The sequence below is a fragment of the Leptonotus elevatus genome, chromosome 16 (assembly GCF_054856555.1).
Source record: "Leptonotus elevatus isolate MCC_2025b chromosome 16, RoL_Lele_1.0, whole genome shotgun sequence".
Lineage (NCBI taxonomy): Eukaryota > Metazoa > Chordata > Actinopteri > Syngnathiformes > Syngnathidae > Leptonotus > Leptonotus elevatus.
In genome coordinates, this window is record NC_141254.1 from 1,456,846 (window position 1) to 1,475,749 (window position 18,904).

The window sequence follows — 18,904 nt, forward strand, 5'->3', positions numbered from 1 at the left end:
GTTGGCGACGGGTTCAGGAAGGTGTCGACTGATTTTAAACAGCGTGGGGTCGCCGGCTTGCTGGGCGGACAAGTCGGAGGTCCGAACGGGCGGTATGCACGCTACGGGTCCCGAAGTGGTCCGTGCGGGAGTGTCGCAAGAAACTGCGGCGGACGCAGCGTGGCGACGCGTGAGACTCTGGAACTCCAGGGTCGGTTGGGAGGAAGAGTTATTGAATGTCCAAGGAGTCCCGTTCAGGGCCCCTTGCTTGGCAAACGTGTCCGTCAGGTTGTTTAAGTGTTTATAAGGTCCTGGAACTTTTGAGTGTACCCTGACTTTTTTCCAGCTGACGTGTATATCATTGGAGGAAACCACGTGGTCACACGTCTCAACGAGGTCATGGTGTTTAACGGGTTTCTTCACTCACGTAAGGAAACCATTTCGACGCCATGCCGGTAGATGACAGGTGAAGGCGAGGCGGTCATAGTTTGAGTTGGTGCAAATATCCAGCACCGTGACACCATGTTCAATTGCCAATTTGAGTGTAATCAGGATGCCAGCGATTGTCGCATATTGAGAAAAGTGGGGGCCCAATTGGAATTGCTGTGGTTTGCACGGTGTGTCGCTGACCCAAGTGATGCCCACCCCAGCCTGCAGCTGGGTTTGGTGGTGGTAAGAGCAGCCATCCACACAAGCTGTAGGCATGTCCTTGCAGACATGTTCCTCAAAATAGCGGTGACGCGTGAATTCCGGCATTGGTGTAACGGCGACGTCTATCGGCAGAGTCGAGGAGGTTGACACACAGTTTTGGCAAATCACTAGATCGGTACCCAGCGGTAACGTTTTTCGCGTACTGGACCCGAACGTCGTAACTTTGTAACGCCATAAGCCAGCCGGCAATGCGCGCATTTGTCACAACGCTGTCTCAAATACATGGGTGGTTGAAAAAGGTAACCGGATGATAGTTTGTATCAATAGTTACTGTTTGGCATCCAATGTAGTTCGAGAAATGTTTGATTGCCCATACTGTGGAAAGCAGGGCTTTTTCTCAGTCGGAGTATTTCAAGTCGGGGCCCTTCAGCGTTTTACTGGCATACGCCACGACACGTTTGTCCAGGTTGTACATTTGGTCTCGACCCGAGCTCACACAATAGTGGGAGAATCCTGCTTCCAAGAAAAATCCCTGTTGCTATCGGGGTACGCGAGACAGTTGTTTTGTTCGACACCCCAACAGAAGGGTGTGTCTTTCTTCAGCAGGTTAGTAAGAGGGCGTGTCAGCAAAGTGTTCGATGAACTGGCGCAGAAAGTTGCACACGCCCAGGAAGCTGCGAAGTTTCGAAACATCGGTGGGGGTTTTGATGTCAAGAAGGCCTTGAATATGGCTGGATTGTGGCTCAATCCCGTTCGGCCCAACCAAGATCCCCACATAGTTGACCTTTGTGCGGCACCACTGACCTTTCAGGAGGGACAGTTGGGCGCCTGCGGAAGACAGCTGTCCAAGAACGTGGTTAACTTCCACCAAGTGATTATCCAAAGCGAGCTCCACATCATTATGTCGTCTACATAACTGAGGTTACACCTGGCGGCGGCGGCGGGGCACGCCTTGTTGAGGAAGATGTTGAAGAAGATGTTGAATTAGGCCGACAGGTTAGCATAGCCGAACAGACAACCGGTAAAGGTGTATTGTTGGTTACGTAAGGTGAGTGCCAACTTGTATTGATCCTTGGGGTCCACTTGAGCGATGTGGGACGGACAGGGTTAACTGTGACAATTTGAGATGGCCTAGTGAGTCTTCGGCCGTCGGCGTCTTCGGTCAAGAACAAGTCAGGTGGAATGTGTCCAACCACTTAGAGTAACGTTGTGGAAGTCGGAATGGATGGTTTGTCCAGACTTCCTGTTTGGACGACTGGGGACACACGCAAGAGGTTCCTAGTTGGTGAGGGACCACAGTACATTGTTGATGGTGTCTACCTGGATGGCAAGGCGGACAAGCAAGTCTGCACCCACCAAAAGGGTGTGGGGCGCATCTGGGACACCCAGGAAGTAGTGGGTCAGTAAGCGCTGAGTCCACTGAAGGTTTAAGGCACACGCGCCCACTGCAGAAATGGAGAAAGTGGTTCCATGTTCAACGGAAACCGGCAAGACTTGGAGATGAAAGATGTGTTTGGGTCATGATCCCGTAAGTCGTCAGCAAAAGCTGTAGAGATGGCTGATTTGTCAGCCCACAAGGCGAGAACAGCGTCAAAGACGGGTGTACCTTGCACCTGGACACCTCCGATGATGCGAGGGGCGTACCCAGCGTCGGCCGGAGGCGGATCAAGGTCACACAGGAAGATTTTGCAGCTTCGCAGCTGGTTCTTCGAAGGAGACGTGAGTGGTCCTGCCTTGGAAGGTGTCAGGTCCCAGTTCCCTGTCGGGGCGCCTGCTTCCATGTGTGGTGGCTGCGCCAGAGTCACAGTCATGGCCCGGGAGTGTTGTCGGCAGAGCCTGCCGCACCTGGGCCCAGATTTGGCGTTTCTGGTAGTCGATGATGGGTTGGAAGCGAACCAACAGGTCTTGACCCATAAGAAGGGGTACCGACTCAATGGGTCCGACATAGACTGGATGGATGAATTCCATCGGGCCAACGGACCAATGCACCATTGCAACAGTCTCCAGTTGTGTGTTAGTAGGGGAAAAGGCGCGAACGGTAAGTGGCCAACGCTGTAGGCGGAGCGGTCGGTTGTTAGCTAGCAACGCGGCACGGAGTTGCTCAAACAGCATGGTCGACATCACCGTGATGTCTGCTGCAGGATCTACGAGGGCTTTGTAGGTCAGAGCTCATTTCAGGGTGACGCTCAGATAGAATATACGAGCTATCCCCCTGGTGGTGAATTTGCCTAAAAGCTGTTCGAACGGTTGTACATAGTCAGTAGATCGGGATTTGCACACCTCGGTAGTCGTATTGGAGTCAACCCGAAGTACCAGTACCGTTGAATCAGAATGCGGCTTATGAGTTTCAGCTTCTGGCGGACCCGCTCGTGACCTCTGTTGGTGGGTGTATGTCAGTGGGTGTCCGGCCATCGGCTCGTCGCACAGACTGGTCTTTTGACATTTTCCGGAGTGCTTTGAGTATCCTGTCGGCAACTACGCTGTAGTCGGTCTCGGAGTCGTCTTGGCGGTTGCGGGACTCGCGGCGAGATTCGGTTGCCGTCGCGCATTCGGTTTCATCGTGTTTTGGATTGTAGCGCGAATTAGGCTTACCTTTAGTGGATCTGGAATGACGGCGGTAGTCAGTTTGCAATTCTCCATCCGGTCGCTCGTCACACGGGCTGTCAGTTTTGGAGTGCGGCCTCCGGTTACGCGGGCCGCGGGACTGGTTCGCCGTTCGGTTGCGACCGTTTTGGTTCGACCTTTTTAATCTGGATTGGGCTTCCTTTGGAGCATTGGAGAAGGCTCCCTTGAGCTCCGACGGGGGACCCGTGTCCAATTGATAGACGTTGGCGTCTGTTACCTTAGAGGTTGAAACTTTGAATTTTGCATAGCCCCTAGCGGCTAAGTCGCGCAGCTGCGAGCTATTCAGTGTCTGGGGACACAAAGCCAATCCTAGGTAGTGATTGAGGTTTGGTTGGAGGTTCCGGACAAACAATGTTTTAAAACTCAGGTCCTCCTCCATGTTGGGCTCATTACGAGTCCCAAAATAGGCATCGCAAAGATGACTATAGAAAGCCTGAGGGGGCTCCTTTTTTCTCTGTTTGATGAACATGCCCGTCAACTCAGGAGAGCCATCAAATTCACGTGCCATGACCTGATGCAGAGCCAAGGGATCAGACAACACATCAGCAGCCTGCCGTCCCAGCAGTCGGTTGACTGCGCGGCTGGAAGTAATTTTTATCAAGTACAACTTATCTTCCACGGTTGCCTTGGGCAACCTCTGGAGATAGGAGTCAATGTCTTTCAGGTACTCTGATGTGTTGTGGGACCCACCTGCTTTCGGTTCGGACTCAGGTTGCAGTTTCAGCTGTGGTGCTGTGGCTCTGGTATCAGGAGGTCTGCCTGCAGGTGGAGCTCCCAAAAGGGGTGCTCCTCTGGCAACATTATTTAACTGCTGCACGCACTGTAACGTATGTTTAATCTGAGCTAACGCTGCCTCATAGTCCTGCTGGCATTGTCAGAGGCAGGTAACCTCGGCTTCAGTAAATGCTAATTTTGTTCGCAGGTCGTACGAGCGGTCTACTTAAAAATTGTGTTCCTCTCTAAGGGTTTGTACCTGTACTTGGAGGCGCTTCACATCATTGGATGACCGAGCTTGGAGCGAACTAACCCGCAAGTAATTTGCTTCGCTCAACTTCAGCTGCGCCACAAGATTCACTGTTAGACATCCGAGCATTCGATGGAGTGAATTATCTCTTGGGGCTGTTGTTGCAGCTTCGCCCATGAGCTGCGCGAGGTTACTGTTAAGTGTATCAACATTTGCATTTTTAACAGACTCCGAGTATCCCGGTAAGATATCCTTGGTCAGCGTCTGAACGAGCAGTGCCAGGGAGTCAAGGCTCTCACATGGGCTGGGAGTTTCTCGTAATGCAGCCATGTTGTCAACAATTAACTTTTTTTTTTTTCTTAGACGATCAAACTTTTACTAGCGTTTAGTAGTTAATCAGCTAGGCGTACGCAGCTACCTAACTACCGCTATCAAGTATTATCGTCAACAATACACACTGGGTTCAAGCTGTCAGAAAGGAAACAGACAAACAAAAGAGAATATTTGCAGGAGGAGGGAACACGGAGCGAGGCTACGCAATCCCAAAACCTACACAAGTTGTGAGAAATCTATCCCAAGTTTATCTAAATTCAATTTGATTCACTCACTCACTTAAAAGCCAAGGTAAAAAGTTTGAATTAAAATTGAATTAAATAAACAAAAACAGGAAGGGTAAATTTTTTTTAAATGGATCAATAGTCTTTGTCAAATTAACTAGCTGGAGTGTCAGGCTGCACATTATGCGAATGTCTCTTATGGACTAAAACTGTAAAACTGTACAAAAATTTTAGGGCTAAATCCCTAATATATCACTTGGAACTCACAACCTTCTTAATTAACTATAAAACAAAAGTAAACAAAAGGGGAAACATTAAAATAATGAAAACAATAGAATGGCAGAAAGCCAGACAAAATAAACAAAACAGAAAGCAACAAAATATTACAAGGAGGGTAGACTAGAGCTAGACAAGCAGTAGTAAGAGAAAGCTAGAGGAAAGTAACTCACAACAGTGCAAATAATTATTTTAATATGCTTAACCAAAAGTGTATATTGTTTATGCAAGCAAGCTAATGCTCCTTATAAATGAGCTAACACAGGTGTAAACCTTGCGTTGCTTTTCCTAAACCGCGGGCCTATTAATGTTAATAGCTAGCGCATAGCTACGCTATACATCATAGGAGGCTAGAACGCGATTGGTTATTATTATAGTAATTAAACACAAGCAGTCAATAAGCCCGCGAATGTGTTTAATCGGCGTAGATAATTATTATCTAGCGAGTCCCACGGTAGCTAAAAGCCACTCGGGGGAGAGGGAGGCTCGACACAGGATTAAAATCAAAGTCGGTGTATGCTTAGCATATGGTTCGTCACGTAAGCTGACGCTTGCAACAGCGGTCATCTTAGCAAGCTAACGGCGGCTTCGACGACTAGCTTCGGCAGCTAGGGGTGACGGCCGGTTAGCTCTTCGGCTAACGAGCGGAGCACAACTCTGTTGCAGCCAGTGGGCCACGATACACTTGTCTAATGGCCTTTGGGCCTACAAGAGGCGGTCAGCCTCGAGGCAGGTTCAATAACTGGGCAGCTAACGGGCAGGCTTTGCGGCTTGGCGGCTAGGCCTCTCCTGAACCACAGACAGCTCAAATTCACAAGGACAATGGCGCCACCTTGTGAGCGAGCGGGCGCGGTACACGTCTGGCGTCCCAGCTGTTACTGGGCTCGCGATATAAACAATCACACCCAATACGTCTCCCACGATCGGGAGGAAAAACGGGGACAATACTCTAAAGCCGTTATGTTAGCCTCAGGTAGCTACTCCGAGGTACATAAGACAGAGCGTCTTCAAATTCTGCCAGCTAAAATTTACAAGTTGCAAATCTCGAGTTCTATTATGTACGTCTTGAAAATATAAGTCACTATTCTCACAAACATTTTCTTTCTTACTCAATTCCCACTTCTCATTCACAATAGCAATTCACTATGTTCTTCACCTGTGCAAGATGGCGGCCCAGCCTCACACTTTTACCCCTGCTAGCCATGCCCTTACGACACATACAAGATGTCGGCTCGGCCGACGCTTGGGAACACTAAAGAGGTGAATCTACTAATTCAAAATGGTGTCTACACGCACTTCTCTCAGCGGCAGTACTGTACAAGTGACTCTACATGCTGCGTGAAGTCGTTCAACCTGAATCAAAGCGTTTCTCTGAGTGGACACTCCTCTTCTTAATAAAAGCGTCACACTGGCCGCACCAATATGTAGCGATTTTTTGGGTTGCCGTAATGGCGAACGAGAAATTTAGACGGTACTGAGGGGAGTTGTAATTTCCTCAGCAACCTCTGAGGGCACCATGTTGACTTTGCTTGTTTGTAGGAGCAAAATAAACGTTAAAAATCCTATTATCAAGTATTCATAATCTGAAGTTGCTATCATGGAGTTATTTGCTTTAATAAAAGAATTACTAATCCACTCAGAAAACACAATTTGATTCGGCAGAAATAGAATTTCTAGACAACAAATGTATTTAGTAAACACACACATGTATCAGTCACAGCCTAACCTTTTAATGAAACTGAATAAAAATGCGAATCAAAGATAAAAAGAAAACAAGCAGTAGTCCCGCCTCTTCCGTGCCCTTGAAGCAGACTTGGTCGACTTAGACCAAGCTTTTGGGATAGCATTTGATAATTTTTTATCAGAATTGACAAGCCAGATGCTTCATTTATCATTCTGAACACATTTCAAACATCACCGCAATCATAAAGTTATTGAATCCGCTAAGCTTGCTAATTAGCTAAACCTAGATGGCTGCAGAAGTTACACACATCATTCATTTATTTGAGATAGACATACAGGTTGTGTACAAAGATAAACAGAAGTCACTTGATGTCAGTCAAGTACATAGGTCTTTAGTTTAGTTAGTTTGCTTGCTAATCAGGCTTTTAGGTCTGGGTAGGCGCTGAGGTATGTGTTTCCTGTGGGTTGTAAAAACGAAATCCAGTCCTTGCTGGAGGGAAATTCAAAGTGTTTTTCCTTTTTGAACTGTCTCTGGTTGGTTTGAGAAAACACAAGGTTAAGCACACACGTTTCCCAGGGGGAAATGTTTAAAAAGGCAAATACAAAAAAATTGAGGGTTACAGGCAATATTCGTTACACGTGTTTTATCAGTTCACTTGTTTATTCATTTAACAATTTTTTACTTGTTTTATATAGGCCTTTGTGGGCCTGCTTTGATAAGTCCTGAGATAAGGCTACCATACATAAAGTATTTTTTCTGTTAACACTTACATAATACTTATATTTAAATATTATATATATTTACTAAATATAGACTTACTTATTCACCCTTTTTGCGATAATTTTTATTAGTAGTTTTTTAATCATATTTGATTTGATTTTCTCCCATTTTATTGTTCTATAATTTGTTTTCCTAGCTTTTAGTCTGAGTTTAAACAATTATTGTTCTTTTTTGAAAGCTTGTTGACAGCTCCCCGTGGTGGTATATTCTGTTAACCATGACATTTTTGGTTCTCTTTCAGAGTCAGAATGCTTATAGCTTCATCTGGATCACCTCAGATCTCGTCTCACTCGCTGTAGTCATAGGAATCTTCAGTTTTCAGAAGTAAGTATAAATGTAACTAATACAGTGACCTCGATATTATCACCATTACTACTGTTTTAGCAATACTACATGAGATACTTCATTGTAAAGAACTTTGGTTTTCACTTTGTAATTTGTAATAATTTATTTTTGGAATTATTTATACTTTATTAATGTTATGCCTTGATTATTATTATTTTTAGTCCATCCTCTCTGGCTAATGTGTTTTAAATTTATTATGTTTTATTATTTGTCAGATTTTATTTAATAAAAAATAACTGTTAAAGTAAATGTTATTTTATAAAATTATTATTTTATTGTTAAATAAATTAACATTTATTACCACAAACAACAGAACAAAATAACTGAAAATTGGTACTGTTCAGTACCGGTGTCCATACCCCTATACTGACAATTGTGTGCGACAGTACTCAAATGCGAAAGGTACCCATTCCTACTTGAACGCAGTGCATGGTGGTTTGTCAACATCCATCCATGGTCCAATAAATGTAGCAAAGATGTTCGCATTTTCGCAAACAGTTTTTCTTGCTGCCATAAAATTTTGAATATTTAAATTCACCCTTCGTCCACCGCATGCTCCCAACCCGTTTGACGAGTGCCCGACGAATATTAACGGGGAAAATTTTGGTTCATGTGCTTCTCAACTTTTTCACCCCTGACCTGTTTTTATGCCTGCTCTGGGGACTCCCTCGTTCTGCTGGGGGACTTCAACGCACAACGACCTGAAGGGGTGTGATTGGGAGGAACGGCCCCCCCGATCAGAACCCGAGTGGTGTTCTGTTATTGAACTTCTGTGCTCGTCACGGATTTTTCATAACGAACACCATGTTCAAACATAAGGGTGTGTATATGGCACCAGGACACCCTAGGCCGCAGTTCGATGATCGACTTTGTAGTCGTGTCATCGGATTTGCGGCCGCATGTTTTGGACACTCGGGTGAAGAGAGGGGCTGTCAACTGATCACAACCTGGTGGTGTGTGTGCTCCGATTGTGGGGGAAGATATCGTATTATACATATTGTGAGGGTTTGCTGGGAACGTCTGGTGGAATCCCCTGTCAGAAGGAGTTTCAATGCCCACCTCCGGTAGAACTTCTTTCTTGTCCCGGGGGAGGCGGGGGACATTGTGGCCATGTTCCGTGCCTCCATTATTTAGTCGGCCGATCGGAGCTGCGGCCGTAAATTGGTCGGTGCATGTCGTGGCGGCAATCCTCGAACCCGCTGGTGGACTCCAGCGGTAAGGGATGCCTCAAGATGAAGAAGGAGTCCTATTAGGCCTGTGGGACTCCGGAGGCAGCTGACAGGTACCGGCTGGCCAAGCGGAAAGCAGCTTTGGTGGTCGCTAAGGCAAAAACTCGGACATGGGAGGAATTCAGTGAGGCCATGGAAAACGACTTCCGGACGTCTCAGGAGAAGAAAGCAGTGCACCATTTACAATGTGTATGGGGTGCTGCTGACCTCGACTCGGGACGTCGTGAGTCGGTGGGGAGAATACTTTGAAGTCCTCAATTCCACCGACACGTCTTCCTTTGAGGAAGCAGTCTGGGGACTCTGAGGTGGGCTCTCCTATCTCTGGGGTCGAAGGTGGGTAGGGTCAGGGGTGGGGGTTCCAGCTTGGTGGGGGGGTGTGGTGGTACGGGTGGCTGGTTGGGGGGGTTCTGGCGGTGGCTGGGGGTTTGAGGGCCTGGGGGAGGTGGGGGCTGGGTTTTGGTGGGGGGCCTCCCGTGCCCCGTTCTGCTGCATTGGGCTTGGGGTGCGAGCCGTGTTGGGGTGGGGGGCGCTCCTGGCTCCTGCTCTCCGGCAAGTGGCACGGGTTGTGCCTTGGTGCTGCTGCGGCCTGTGGGGCCCTGGGGGGTTGTGCTTGCTCTGTCCTGGCCGGGGTCGACGGCTCCCCTCTTTGGTGGACGTTTTCATGCATGCCAGATCCACCACACCAACATCTACCGAAATTCAAACACAATCTGCTCCTTCATCTGGTCGTTGAATCGGTGGAGGCTGATGTCTGTAGATCTCACTCTGCTTCATCTATCCATCCTTCCTTTCCTTAGTCTTTCCTTTGGTCTCTTGAGGTCTCCTTAATTTGTTGGAATTTAGATGTTTCTGGGGTTGGTGAAATATTCTGGTTGGTAACCCGGTCCGGTGGGTAGTAGGTGATGTCTGGTCGGTGCTGGATTTCACTTTTCTTTTTTCTCTTTGAGCCTTCCTCGGGTCTCCTGACAATTTCACGACTCTAGCTGGATTCTGAAGTATTCGGTTTAGGTGAAGGGTATGGGATTTTTAATAGGTTTTAGGTGAATTAATGAGCACACACTCACACGCATGTACATATGCACACACACATACTCACGCACATACAAAAAAAAGAAAAAGAAAAAAAAAGAGAGAGAAATGAGGAGCAGTGTGGTTTTCGTCCCGGCCGTGGAACAATGGACCAGCTCTACACCCTCAACAGGGTCCTCGAGGGTGCATGGGAATTTGCCCAACCAGTCTACATGTGTTTTGTGGATTTGGAGAAGGCGTTCGACCATGTCCCTTGGGGAGCCCTGTGGGGGGTGCTTCGGGAGTACGGAGTACCGAGCCCCTTGATACGGGCTGTTCGGTCCCTGTATGACCGGTGCCAGGGTTTGGTCCGCATTGCCGGCAGCAAGTCGGATTTGTTTCCAGTGAGGGTTGGACTCCGCCAGGACTGCCCTTTATCACCGATTCTGTTCATAGCTTTTATAGACAGAATTTTTAGGCACAGCAAAGAAGTTGAGGGGGTCCAGTTTGGTGGCCTCAGCATTGCATCTCTGCTTTTTGCAGAGAATGTGGTGCTTCATCAAGCTGTGATCTCCAACTCTCACTGGAGTGGTTTGCAGTCGAGTGTGAAGCGGATGGGGATGAGGATCAGCACCTCCAAATCCGAGACCATGGTCCTCAGTCGGAAAAGAGTGGCGTGCCCTCTCTGGGTCAGGGATGAGATCCTGCCCCAAATGGAGGAGTTCAAGTATCTTGGGGTCTTGTTCACGAGTGAGGGCAGGATGGAGCGGGAGATCGACAGGCAGATCGGTGCATTACCGATCTATCTACGTTCCTCCCCTCACCTATGGTCGTGACCGAAAGAACAAGATCTTTGATACAAGTGGCCAAAATGAGTTTCCTCCGCAGGGTGTCCGAGCTCTCCCTTAGAGATAGGGTGAGAAGCTTGGTCATCCAGGAGGGACTCGGAGTAGAGCTGCTGCTCCTCCACGTTGAGAGAAGCCAGTTGAGGTGGCTCGGGCATCTGGTTCGGATGCCTCCTGGCCGCTTCCCTGGAGACGTGTTCCGGGCATGTCCCACTGGCTGGAGGCCCCGGGAACGACCCTGGATGCGCTGGAGAGACTATGTCTTTCGGCTGGCCTGGGAACGCCTTGCGATCCCGCTGGAGGAGCTGGTTGAAGTGGCTGGGGAGAGGGAAGTCTGGGCTTCTCTGCTAAAACTTGTGCCCCTGCGACCCGACCTCGGATAAGCAGTAGAGGATGGATAAATGGATGGACGGTGTCATTGCTTTTACAAAAATATATCGATTTTAAAATTTGAAATTAAACCTATAGGATTTATTTATGTCCTTTGATTAGTCCACAAAACAAGACAAGAACATTATTTAGCATTCATTTATGAAGCATTTCACTGTTTGCCCAAATTTTTTTTAAGATGACCCTGTGATGGGGTAGTAACTAGGGATGAGCGAGTGACTCAAATGGCACTCGTCTGGTAGAATGACTGAAAATTACAGCACAGTTGCTCAGATCCAAGTAACGACCAATCACGACTCATCTGTTTTCTGAGTTTGGTCATGTGACATTCGCAAGCTGAGCAGTGATTGGTCATTACCTGAGCCCTGATCAACTTATGTCATTTTCCATTGATGGCATGTGGCCGCTCCCTTGATAAAAAACGGTGGAATTTGCTGCTTTATTCATATTCCACAAACTAAATATTAATTAGAATGCCATGTTTAGATTGGTGGGGCAACATAGAACATATTATTGTAAAGACATTGGGGGGTTGACTTCCCCTTTAAATGAAGTGGAATGAATAATGTTTGAATACAATTTACTGCTTTAGTGCTTTAGTTAAAGTGAAATGTGAATGAATGAGTGCATCCCCCCCTCAAAACTGAATATAAACACAAATCAATATTAATTTAAGAAACAAAAAAACAAAGACATTATGATAACGTAATATTTTATTCTGGAAAGATAATAAAACTTTTGGGGAAATGCATTATTAATACAAATAAGCGTCACTTTGAAAAAAATACTTTACTTCACCTTCATTTTTCATCCTATATTGTTTCTGACTAAACTGACCTTATTTCGCTAACAGATAAGAAGTGGAGAAGGCTTTACTGCTTCAAAACTGTTTGCTTACACTGCTGTTATTCTGTCTTCACTTCCCCCATTATATCCATCCATTTCTCACTGTTTTTTTTTGTTTCACCTCTACGCTCTAACCTCTTTTCCCGCCTGTCCTTCTTCTGTCTGTCTTTCTCCTCTAATGTCCTTATTTTGTCTGGTACGCTGTCTGATCTACATGCAACCTTCCTCCGCTGCCCCCGGTATCTCAGCTATCATATGATCAGGTAACCGCCGCAGCTGCCTTGGCCTTTGTTTCTTTCTCTTGTTTCTCCTCCTCGATCTTTTTCTGCCGCACACCCTGATGCTCATTCCTTTCTGTCTTTTGCTAAACAGTTTTACCTTGTGGGTTATGCATGTACTGTACCTTCCTTTACTTTTGTGTGCGTCAGCATGTTTAAAGGAAGCTTTACACTACGTCATGTGACTTGGTTGAATGTCACACCAAGGTTAACGGCCGCTACATGCTTGTAATATGTTTTATTTAAACATGGAACAGGTGGAGGATGAGTGGGACGCACAACTGTAACCCTGAACAGATAATGCTGAGTGCCATGTCGCATCGATCAAATCGGGATGTCAACATCATGAAGGAGAGGCTCATTGTTTCAGGTGCAACTTTTGCCACATTCACACTTGATCAGTACAGCTATCAACTTATTATTTTTTTGTCTATGTAATGGTTTATTCCATAGTAGGGTCATAAAGTGAGGTTCTGTGACCATCCTCTGGCAACAATGTTTTGATGATTTATTTGAGCTCTATGGAACCTTTAGAAAAGATTTAGCCCCCATGTCCCTCCCAAAAATCCCGTCATTTTTTGCTAGAGGGCCAAATTCAAAATGGCATCCGGCATCATCTAAAAAAAGTACTTTTGATCTGGATGACCTAGAATCATGTATGAAGCCACGAGGATTCTAAATCTGACGCCATTTTAATCATACAACTTTTTTGACCGCGATAGTTAAGATAGATGCCATCTGATGCAGTGTTTCTTAACCTTTTCAGGCTGTGACCCCCCTAAAAAACAAAACAAAAAAACAATCATATTTGGAATGGGGGGTGGGGGTGTGACCCCCCAATTTGTTACAGTCCATTCCACATGCATATATACAGTATACATTGAGAAAATAGTAGTTCTACAAGCCCACAATGCATCACATTTGTGAGCTTGTAGATCAGCTATTTTAATTTTTTTTGCATTTTTGTTATATGATTTGACAATTTGGCCAATGTTACAGCATTGTTGGATGATTATGTTGGATGCAGTGATGGTCTTTATCTTTGAGGGTCTGACAAGTCCTTAAATTATATATATTATAATCACTTCAATGTGATCTGGGGAACTGTTGGGTTCATTCAACCTAGAACATTTAATAAAAAGATACGGAAGGAAGACAAGAGATATAGACTCGCGAGGAGAAACACGCAGAGTTGTGAACAGATCACAAACTCCTGCCTTTTCCGACACACTCTGTTGTTTCTCCTCCTTTTATTGGGTTGAGCTAACATATTGACATTACTGCTCTGAGGGATTTGGGGGGAATGTGACAATTGTTTACACAGGCAACATTGCAGACATTCTTTAACACTAAAAGCTTTTCAACTATAAAAATGTTCCTGCCATTTGTCTTGTGATGAGGGCACATTTCCTGTCTTGTGACTGAAGTCAACTCCAACTCACACAGTTCAAACAAGGTTGAATAAATGCTTTACAATAAATAAAATACTAAATATGGGATAATTAAGATACATTAATCTAACAGGAACCACTGATCGAGTACAGAGAAAACCAAATTTTTGTCAGTCAACCCTGAGATGGAAAATTATAAAACAAAAGGCGCTGTTATGGAGTTTAATCCGGCCTCACCCACACTTCGCACTCTACAATCAGCCATGCCAGCCTCTGATGAGCTCATTGCGGATTTAAAATCAGCCCTTTCTGCAGCAGAGGATAAATTGACCATCTTCTTGCGGGACCAGGTGTTCAGTAAGAATAATCCATGCATGCAATAATCCGCATGCATAGAGAAGCCCGGAGAGGAACACAAAGCAAGAGCTGGTGAAATGGAAAGAAGCACTCTCAAAGCTGTGATCAACCTGGTTGAAGACAGTCAACTTGTCAAGCTCCCTGAGCTTCTGGAACATTGTGTGGTTGAGGAATGTGTGGCCTTATTCAACCCCAATGGCAATATGGCACATAAAGGATGACACAGAAGAGCAAGCTCATCCAGAAGCTCTCCCTCTAAACAATTGCTATTAAAGAACCTTATGTTGCTTTCATTGACATGGGCATGATCTGGAGGATGGCAACTCTACCAGCGGAAGATCGGCAGACACAGGATGGCACCCCATACAAGTGGTTGGACTATGTCTAAAACGTCATCATCATCCTTGCCCGACACCGTGATGCTCATCGTATCATCTGTGTGAATGATCCATACGATGCAGCATTCTCAACTAAATATGATGAACATCTTTACCTACCTGTACCAAACACGTACATGAAATTGGATGACCCCTTCCTATCTGCCAAGTAGGGCTGGACAATATGGCCCAAAAATCATATCACGATATAAACTGCATCCCTTCACGGTAACGGTATATGTCACGGTAAAGAAGTGTTTTGTTTTTTAAGTAAATGATTTACTTACTGGCTTACATAATTCTTTAGAGAAGCTAAATGGATTAAAAATACAATGAAAGAATAAATTTACTTTGGATAACATTTATTGTGCAAATCTCAAATCAAAATTATGCAAATGCAGTATGGCTTGCGGCAGGTGTGCAGGCTAGCTGGTAGGGGGTGTGGTGGAGGAACTCGTGTGCATGCCACAAAACTAACTAAAAACTAATATTATTAGGGCTGCAGCTATCAAATATTTTGGTATTCAGATATCCTACTGAAAATTCTAGCGAATAATCGGGTAATTGGATAGAAATATATATTCTTGATTGGTTAAAGAACAATTATAAATACAGAAGACAAAAAACACATTTGCACACAATAATGAACAACCAACTGGTTTAAATTTTTTTAGATATTAAACAAAAAAAATAAAAAATTAACTACTTACTGCGCTAACTGGAGCTTGAAAATGATTTCAGTACAAAGTTGTTTTTAATGACGAGTAAAAGCGCGACAATGCATTTATCTCATACTACTTGTTAATGTAAGGTTTATTTAGAAATTAAGTCATGCATACTGCCGTTCGCTTGACTACGACTTCCTCAGTAAACAGATGTCACGCCCAATTTCTGCTGTTTTCTGCTATGCCCACTTGTGTACAACTGACAGTATGCACGTGTCGACAATCAACGTGAACATGTGCCTGGGGGGTGGGGGGCACTCGACGTCAACTGTATGTTGTGCGCGCCGATGTATTTACGTCATCGGCTGGTCGGGACAGCCCTAATGCGATGACGTCACCGACATGCGCTACCGCATGTTGTAGAGTCAAAATCTCTACCTTCGGCAAAATGTATACCTTATATTGAATATACCGTTTATATCGCCCAGTCCTACTGCCAAGGTATTCAAAACGCTACTGTGTAGTCAGCAACAAGGGACGGTTGCAAAAATTAATATGCAGCCATCTGACTTACCTGAATACAATGATTAAGAAAGCAGTGACACAAAATGTTGCTACATGTTTTGTGTGGTTTCAGATGTTGTAATTCTTAGTGATGATATACACAAGGTATTATAAAAAAAGTTACAAACTAAACTACCTCTCCACATATGCAGCAGGTGGCACTTTCGACGTGCATTTTGCATGAAAAAATAAATAACATATTAAAAACTCTCTGGGAACCATCACCTTACCGTAGTGGAAGGGTTTGTGCAATCCTATGACCCTGAGAGCTATGTTGTCTGCAGCCTTGTGCTCTTGGTAGGTCCTCCCATGATAAACTGGTCACTGGCAAGGCGCCCAACAAAGAATGGTTCAGGGCAGGCTAGCAGGCCCTAAGGGGGCACCCCACACCCCCAAGCTTGCAATCTGGCTGTGGGCTAAAACCTACTGAAGAGAACCTCTCCTTGTTAGAAACCCACTAAGAAATAGCGGGACTGACTGAAGAATTACAAACCTGAAATACATTAACTTTTCACTCGACTGGATTCCAACCATCTTGAATTTCAAAGTCAAAACGAGGTTTCATGATTAAAATGGCTTCAGATTTGGAATCCCCATGGTTGACTTGTATGGAAAAGTGCCTTCATACATTATTCTAGGTCATCAGGATCAAAATAATTTTTTTATGGATGATGCCAGACGCCATTTTGAATTGGCGCTCGACCAAAAACATGTCAGGATTTTTGGGAGGGACATGGGGGCAAAATCTTTTCTAAAGGGTCCATAGAGCTCAAAACAATCACCAAAACATTGTTGCCAGAGTATGGTCACAGAACCTCACCCTCCTACCAGCAGACGCTCTTTAATGAAAATTATAGTTTAAAATTTTTTTTTTGAGATCCTTAAAGTTTCGCCTGTAAAATGTGGCGAAAAATCAAAAAAGCAGTGTTTCTTAATTAACTCATTCAAACCCCAAAACGTCTAAATACGTTCTTTAATACTTTGTCTTTCACTCCCAAAACCGTATCGTATTTATATGTTTTTTGTGGTGGTGGTGGGGGGGGGGGGTATGCAAGCGCATACAGAAGTCTTTGATACAGCTTTTGACATGGAGAACTGGCTTAAAGCATTGGTGGTTATTACCAAAAAAAAAAGGCCAGCGGGTGGCAGCAGAGTATAAGAGATCAGTCAGGGCCATGTTGCAACAAGCTCTTTTTGACAGTGTTTTCACCAGGAATGTGAATATTGATAAAACTTAGCTATATTCTAATGCTGATTGTGGAAACAGTTAGAAATATACTTTTTTTTCCTGATAAAAGAAGAGACTCTAATCTTTCTTTTGGTAAGTTCCATGTTTTTTAGCAATGTTTTTTATGTTGCGTCGGTGAAAATGGCTGGGAGTGAATGAGTTAATATGTGAAATTATAGTGCTATATATTTGCATTATGGAATATAAAAATGCCAATGTAGTGTGCTGGCTTATATAAAATTGACATTTCTGTTCAAAATGGAAAATTACTGAAAAATCTGCACTCAAGAAAAGCATGGTGTTGATCTTTTCTCATTTTTATGACAGGTGGTCTCATGAATTTGTCTAGCACTGTGTACATAAAGTATATGCAAACATCTCTTTGAGAGGGAAACACATTTAAGAATGAGCCTAGTTGACAACAGCCATGATTTTAAGCATCATCAACAATAACGTTTATCTGTGTCTTGCAGAACTTAACAATAGGCTAAGAAGTGCAGAGGAGCTGTCGTATGAGAATGGCAATGCAAGATACTCTCATGGAGACCTGAGCTCAGCATTTCACAGGGAACAAAAAATGGGATGTTAGATGACTATTGTAGACCTTTTTGTGTTTTCCATTATGGTACATACCACACATACAGTATATTGCGTGCAAACCCCTTGGAATAATTTTTCCAAATTGACAGTATGTATACATGCAAGCAAAACTATGTACTAATACCGGTAGGTTAAAATATATTGTCTTTTTCATAATCTTTTGTGTTTTATGAAGTGGACTATGTATTGATATATATGATACATTGATGTAAATAGGACTTATTTTCAATATTTTGCCATCATAAATTGCTTTTTAGTCTGTGAATTTCATTTTCATTCATTGCTACAGAAGAGGATTATGGCCAGTGAAGAGGGAAAAAAAGTGTTGGTAGGATTCTGACTTTAAATCTAAATTCTGACCTTATTAGTGCTACTATTTTTCTCACTTTAAAGTGAGAATTCTGACTTTATTCTCAGAATTCTCACTTTAAAGTCAGCATTCTCACTTTAAAATCTGAATTCTGAGATTAAAGTCAGAATCCTCACTTTTAAAGTAAGAATACTGAGAATAAAGTGAGAATCCTGCAAAACGTTTTCTCTCTCTCAGCTGGCCCTAACCCTGTTCCATATATTGCAGTTATGATAGATCTCTTTGGAAATATCCAAAACTATTGAAGATAAGCATTGCAGGGCTTTGAGGGTTTCTAAACTGTCAGTAACAGTTGATATTACTGCCTCTTTTCTGCCATACCAGGATGTTTTGAAAACATTTAGTGACATCTATCACGTGGATGCCTTGAAACTGATAAATGAGTCAAATATTAGGGAGGATTTTTATTTTCATTATTATAATAATTAAGGTCTGCATTTTCATCCATTATGCCACTTTTAAGCTACAGAATCATTAATAAAAAATAAATACAAATGATTACATGGAAGTTGTTCAGGCTGTCTTTTAGTGAAAAATGTGAGCTAATTGTCGTAAAACAAAACACACAGTACACTTATTTAAATGTTACTACCTGAATGACTGCTTTTAGCTGAAAGTCTTCCAATACATAACAGACCCGAACAGAAAATATATTAGTTATCGCTTTAATATATAAAACTGCACTTTTCCTAAACAATCACTCCCCCACCACCACCACCACCAAAAACACTTAATCAATTAAAAATAAAGTTGATTCATTATTTTGTGTATTTTTATTTAATGTTAGTCTTTTCTTGCATTTCTCACAAAATACTAAATAACCATTTCCACATACAGTACATAAAATATTTTAATTCTGCATAAGTAAATCTTACATTTGCTAAATTGTTGTGGT

At 43.9% G+C, this 18,904-nt stretch overlaps 1 protein-coding gene across 5 annotated transcripts in view; it reads left to right on the forward strand.

Annotated features, from left to right (window-relative positions):
- Nucleotides 1–18,512, forward strand: part of gdpd5a (glycerophosphodiester phosphodiesterase domain containing 5a) — a 90,301-nt gene extending 71,789 nt beyond the window's left edge. For 4 of the 5 annotated variants that reach the window (XM_086099108.1, XM_086099110.1, XM_086099109.1 and 1 more), the window contains 4 exons: nucleotides 7,758–7,840; nucleotides 12,428–12,442; nucleotides 12,715–12,827; nucleotides 17,513–18,512. In XM_086099108.1, coding sequence (XP_085955234.1) covers nucleotides 7,758–7,840; nucleotides 12,428–12,442; nucleotides 12,715–12,827; nucleotides 17,513–17,628 — 327 coding nt within the window. In that variant the 3' untranslated portion in view covers nucleotides 17,629–18,512. The remainder of the gene's footprint in view (nucleotides 1–7,757; nucleotides 7,841–12,427; nucleotides 12,443–12,714; nucleotides 12,828–17,512) is intronic. The other variant, XM_086099112.1, reaches the window with a different exon arrangement.
- Nucleotides 18,513–18,904: the final 392 nt, after the last annotated feature.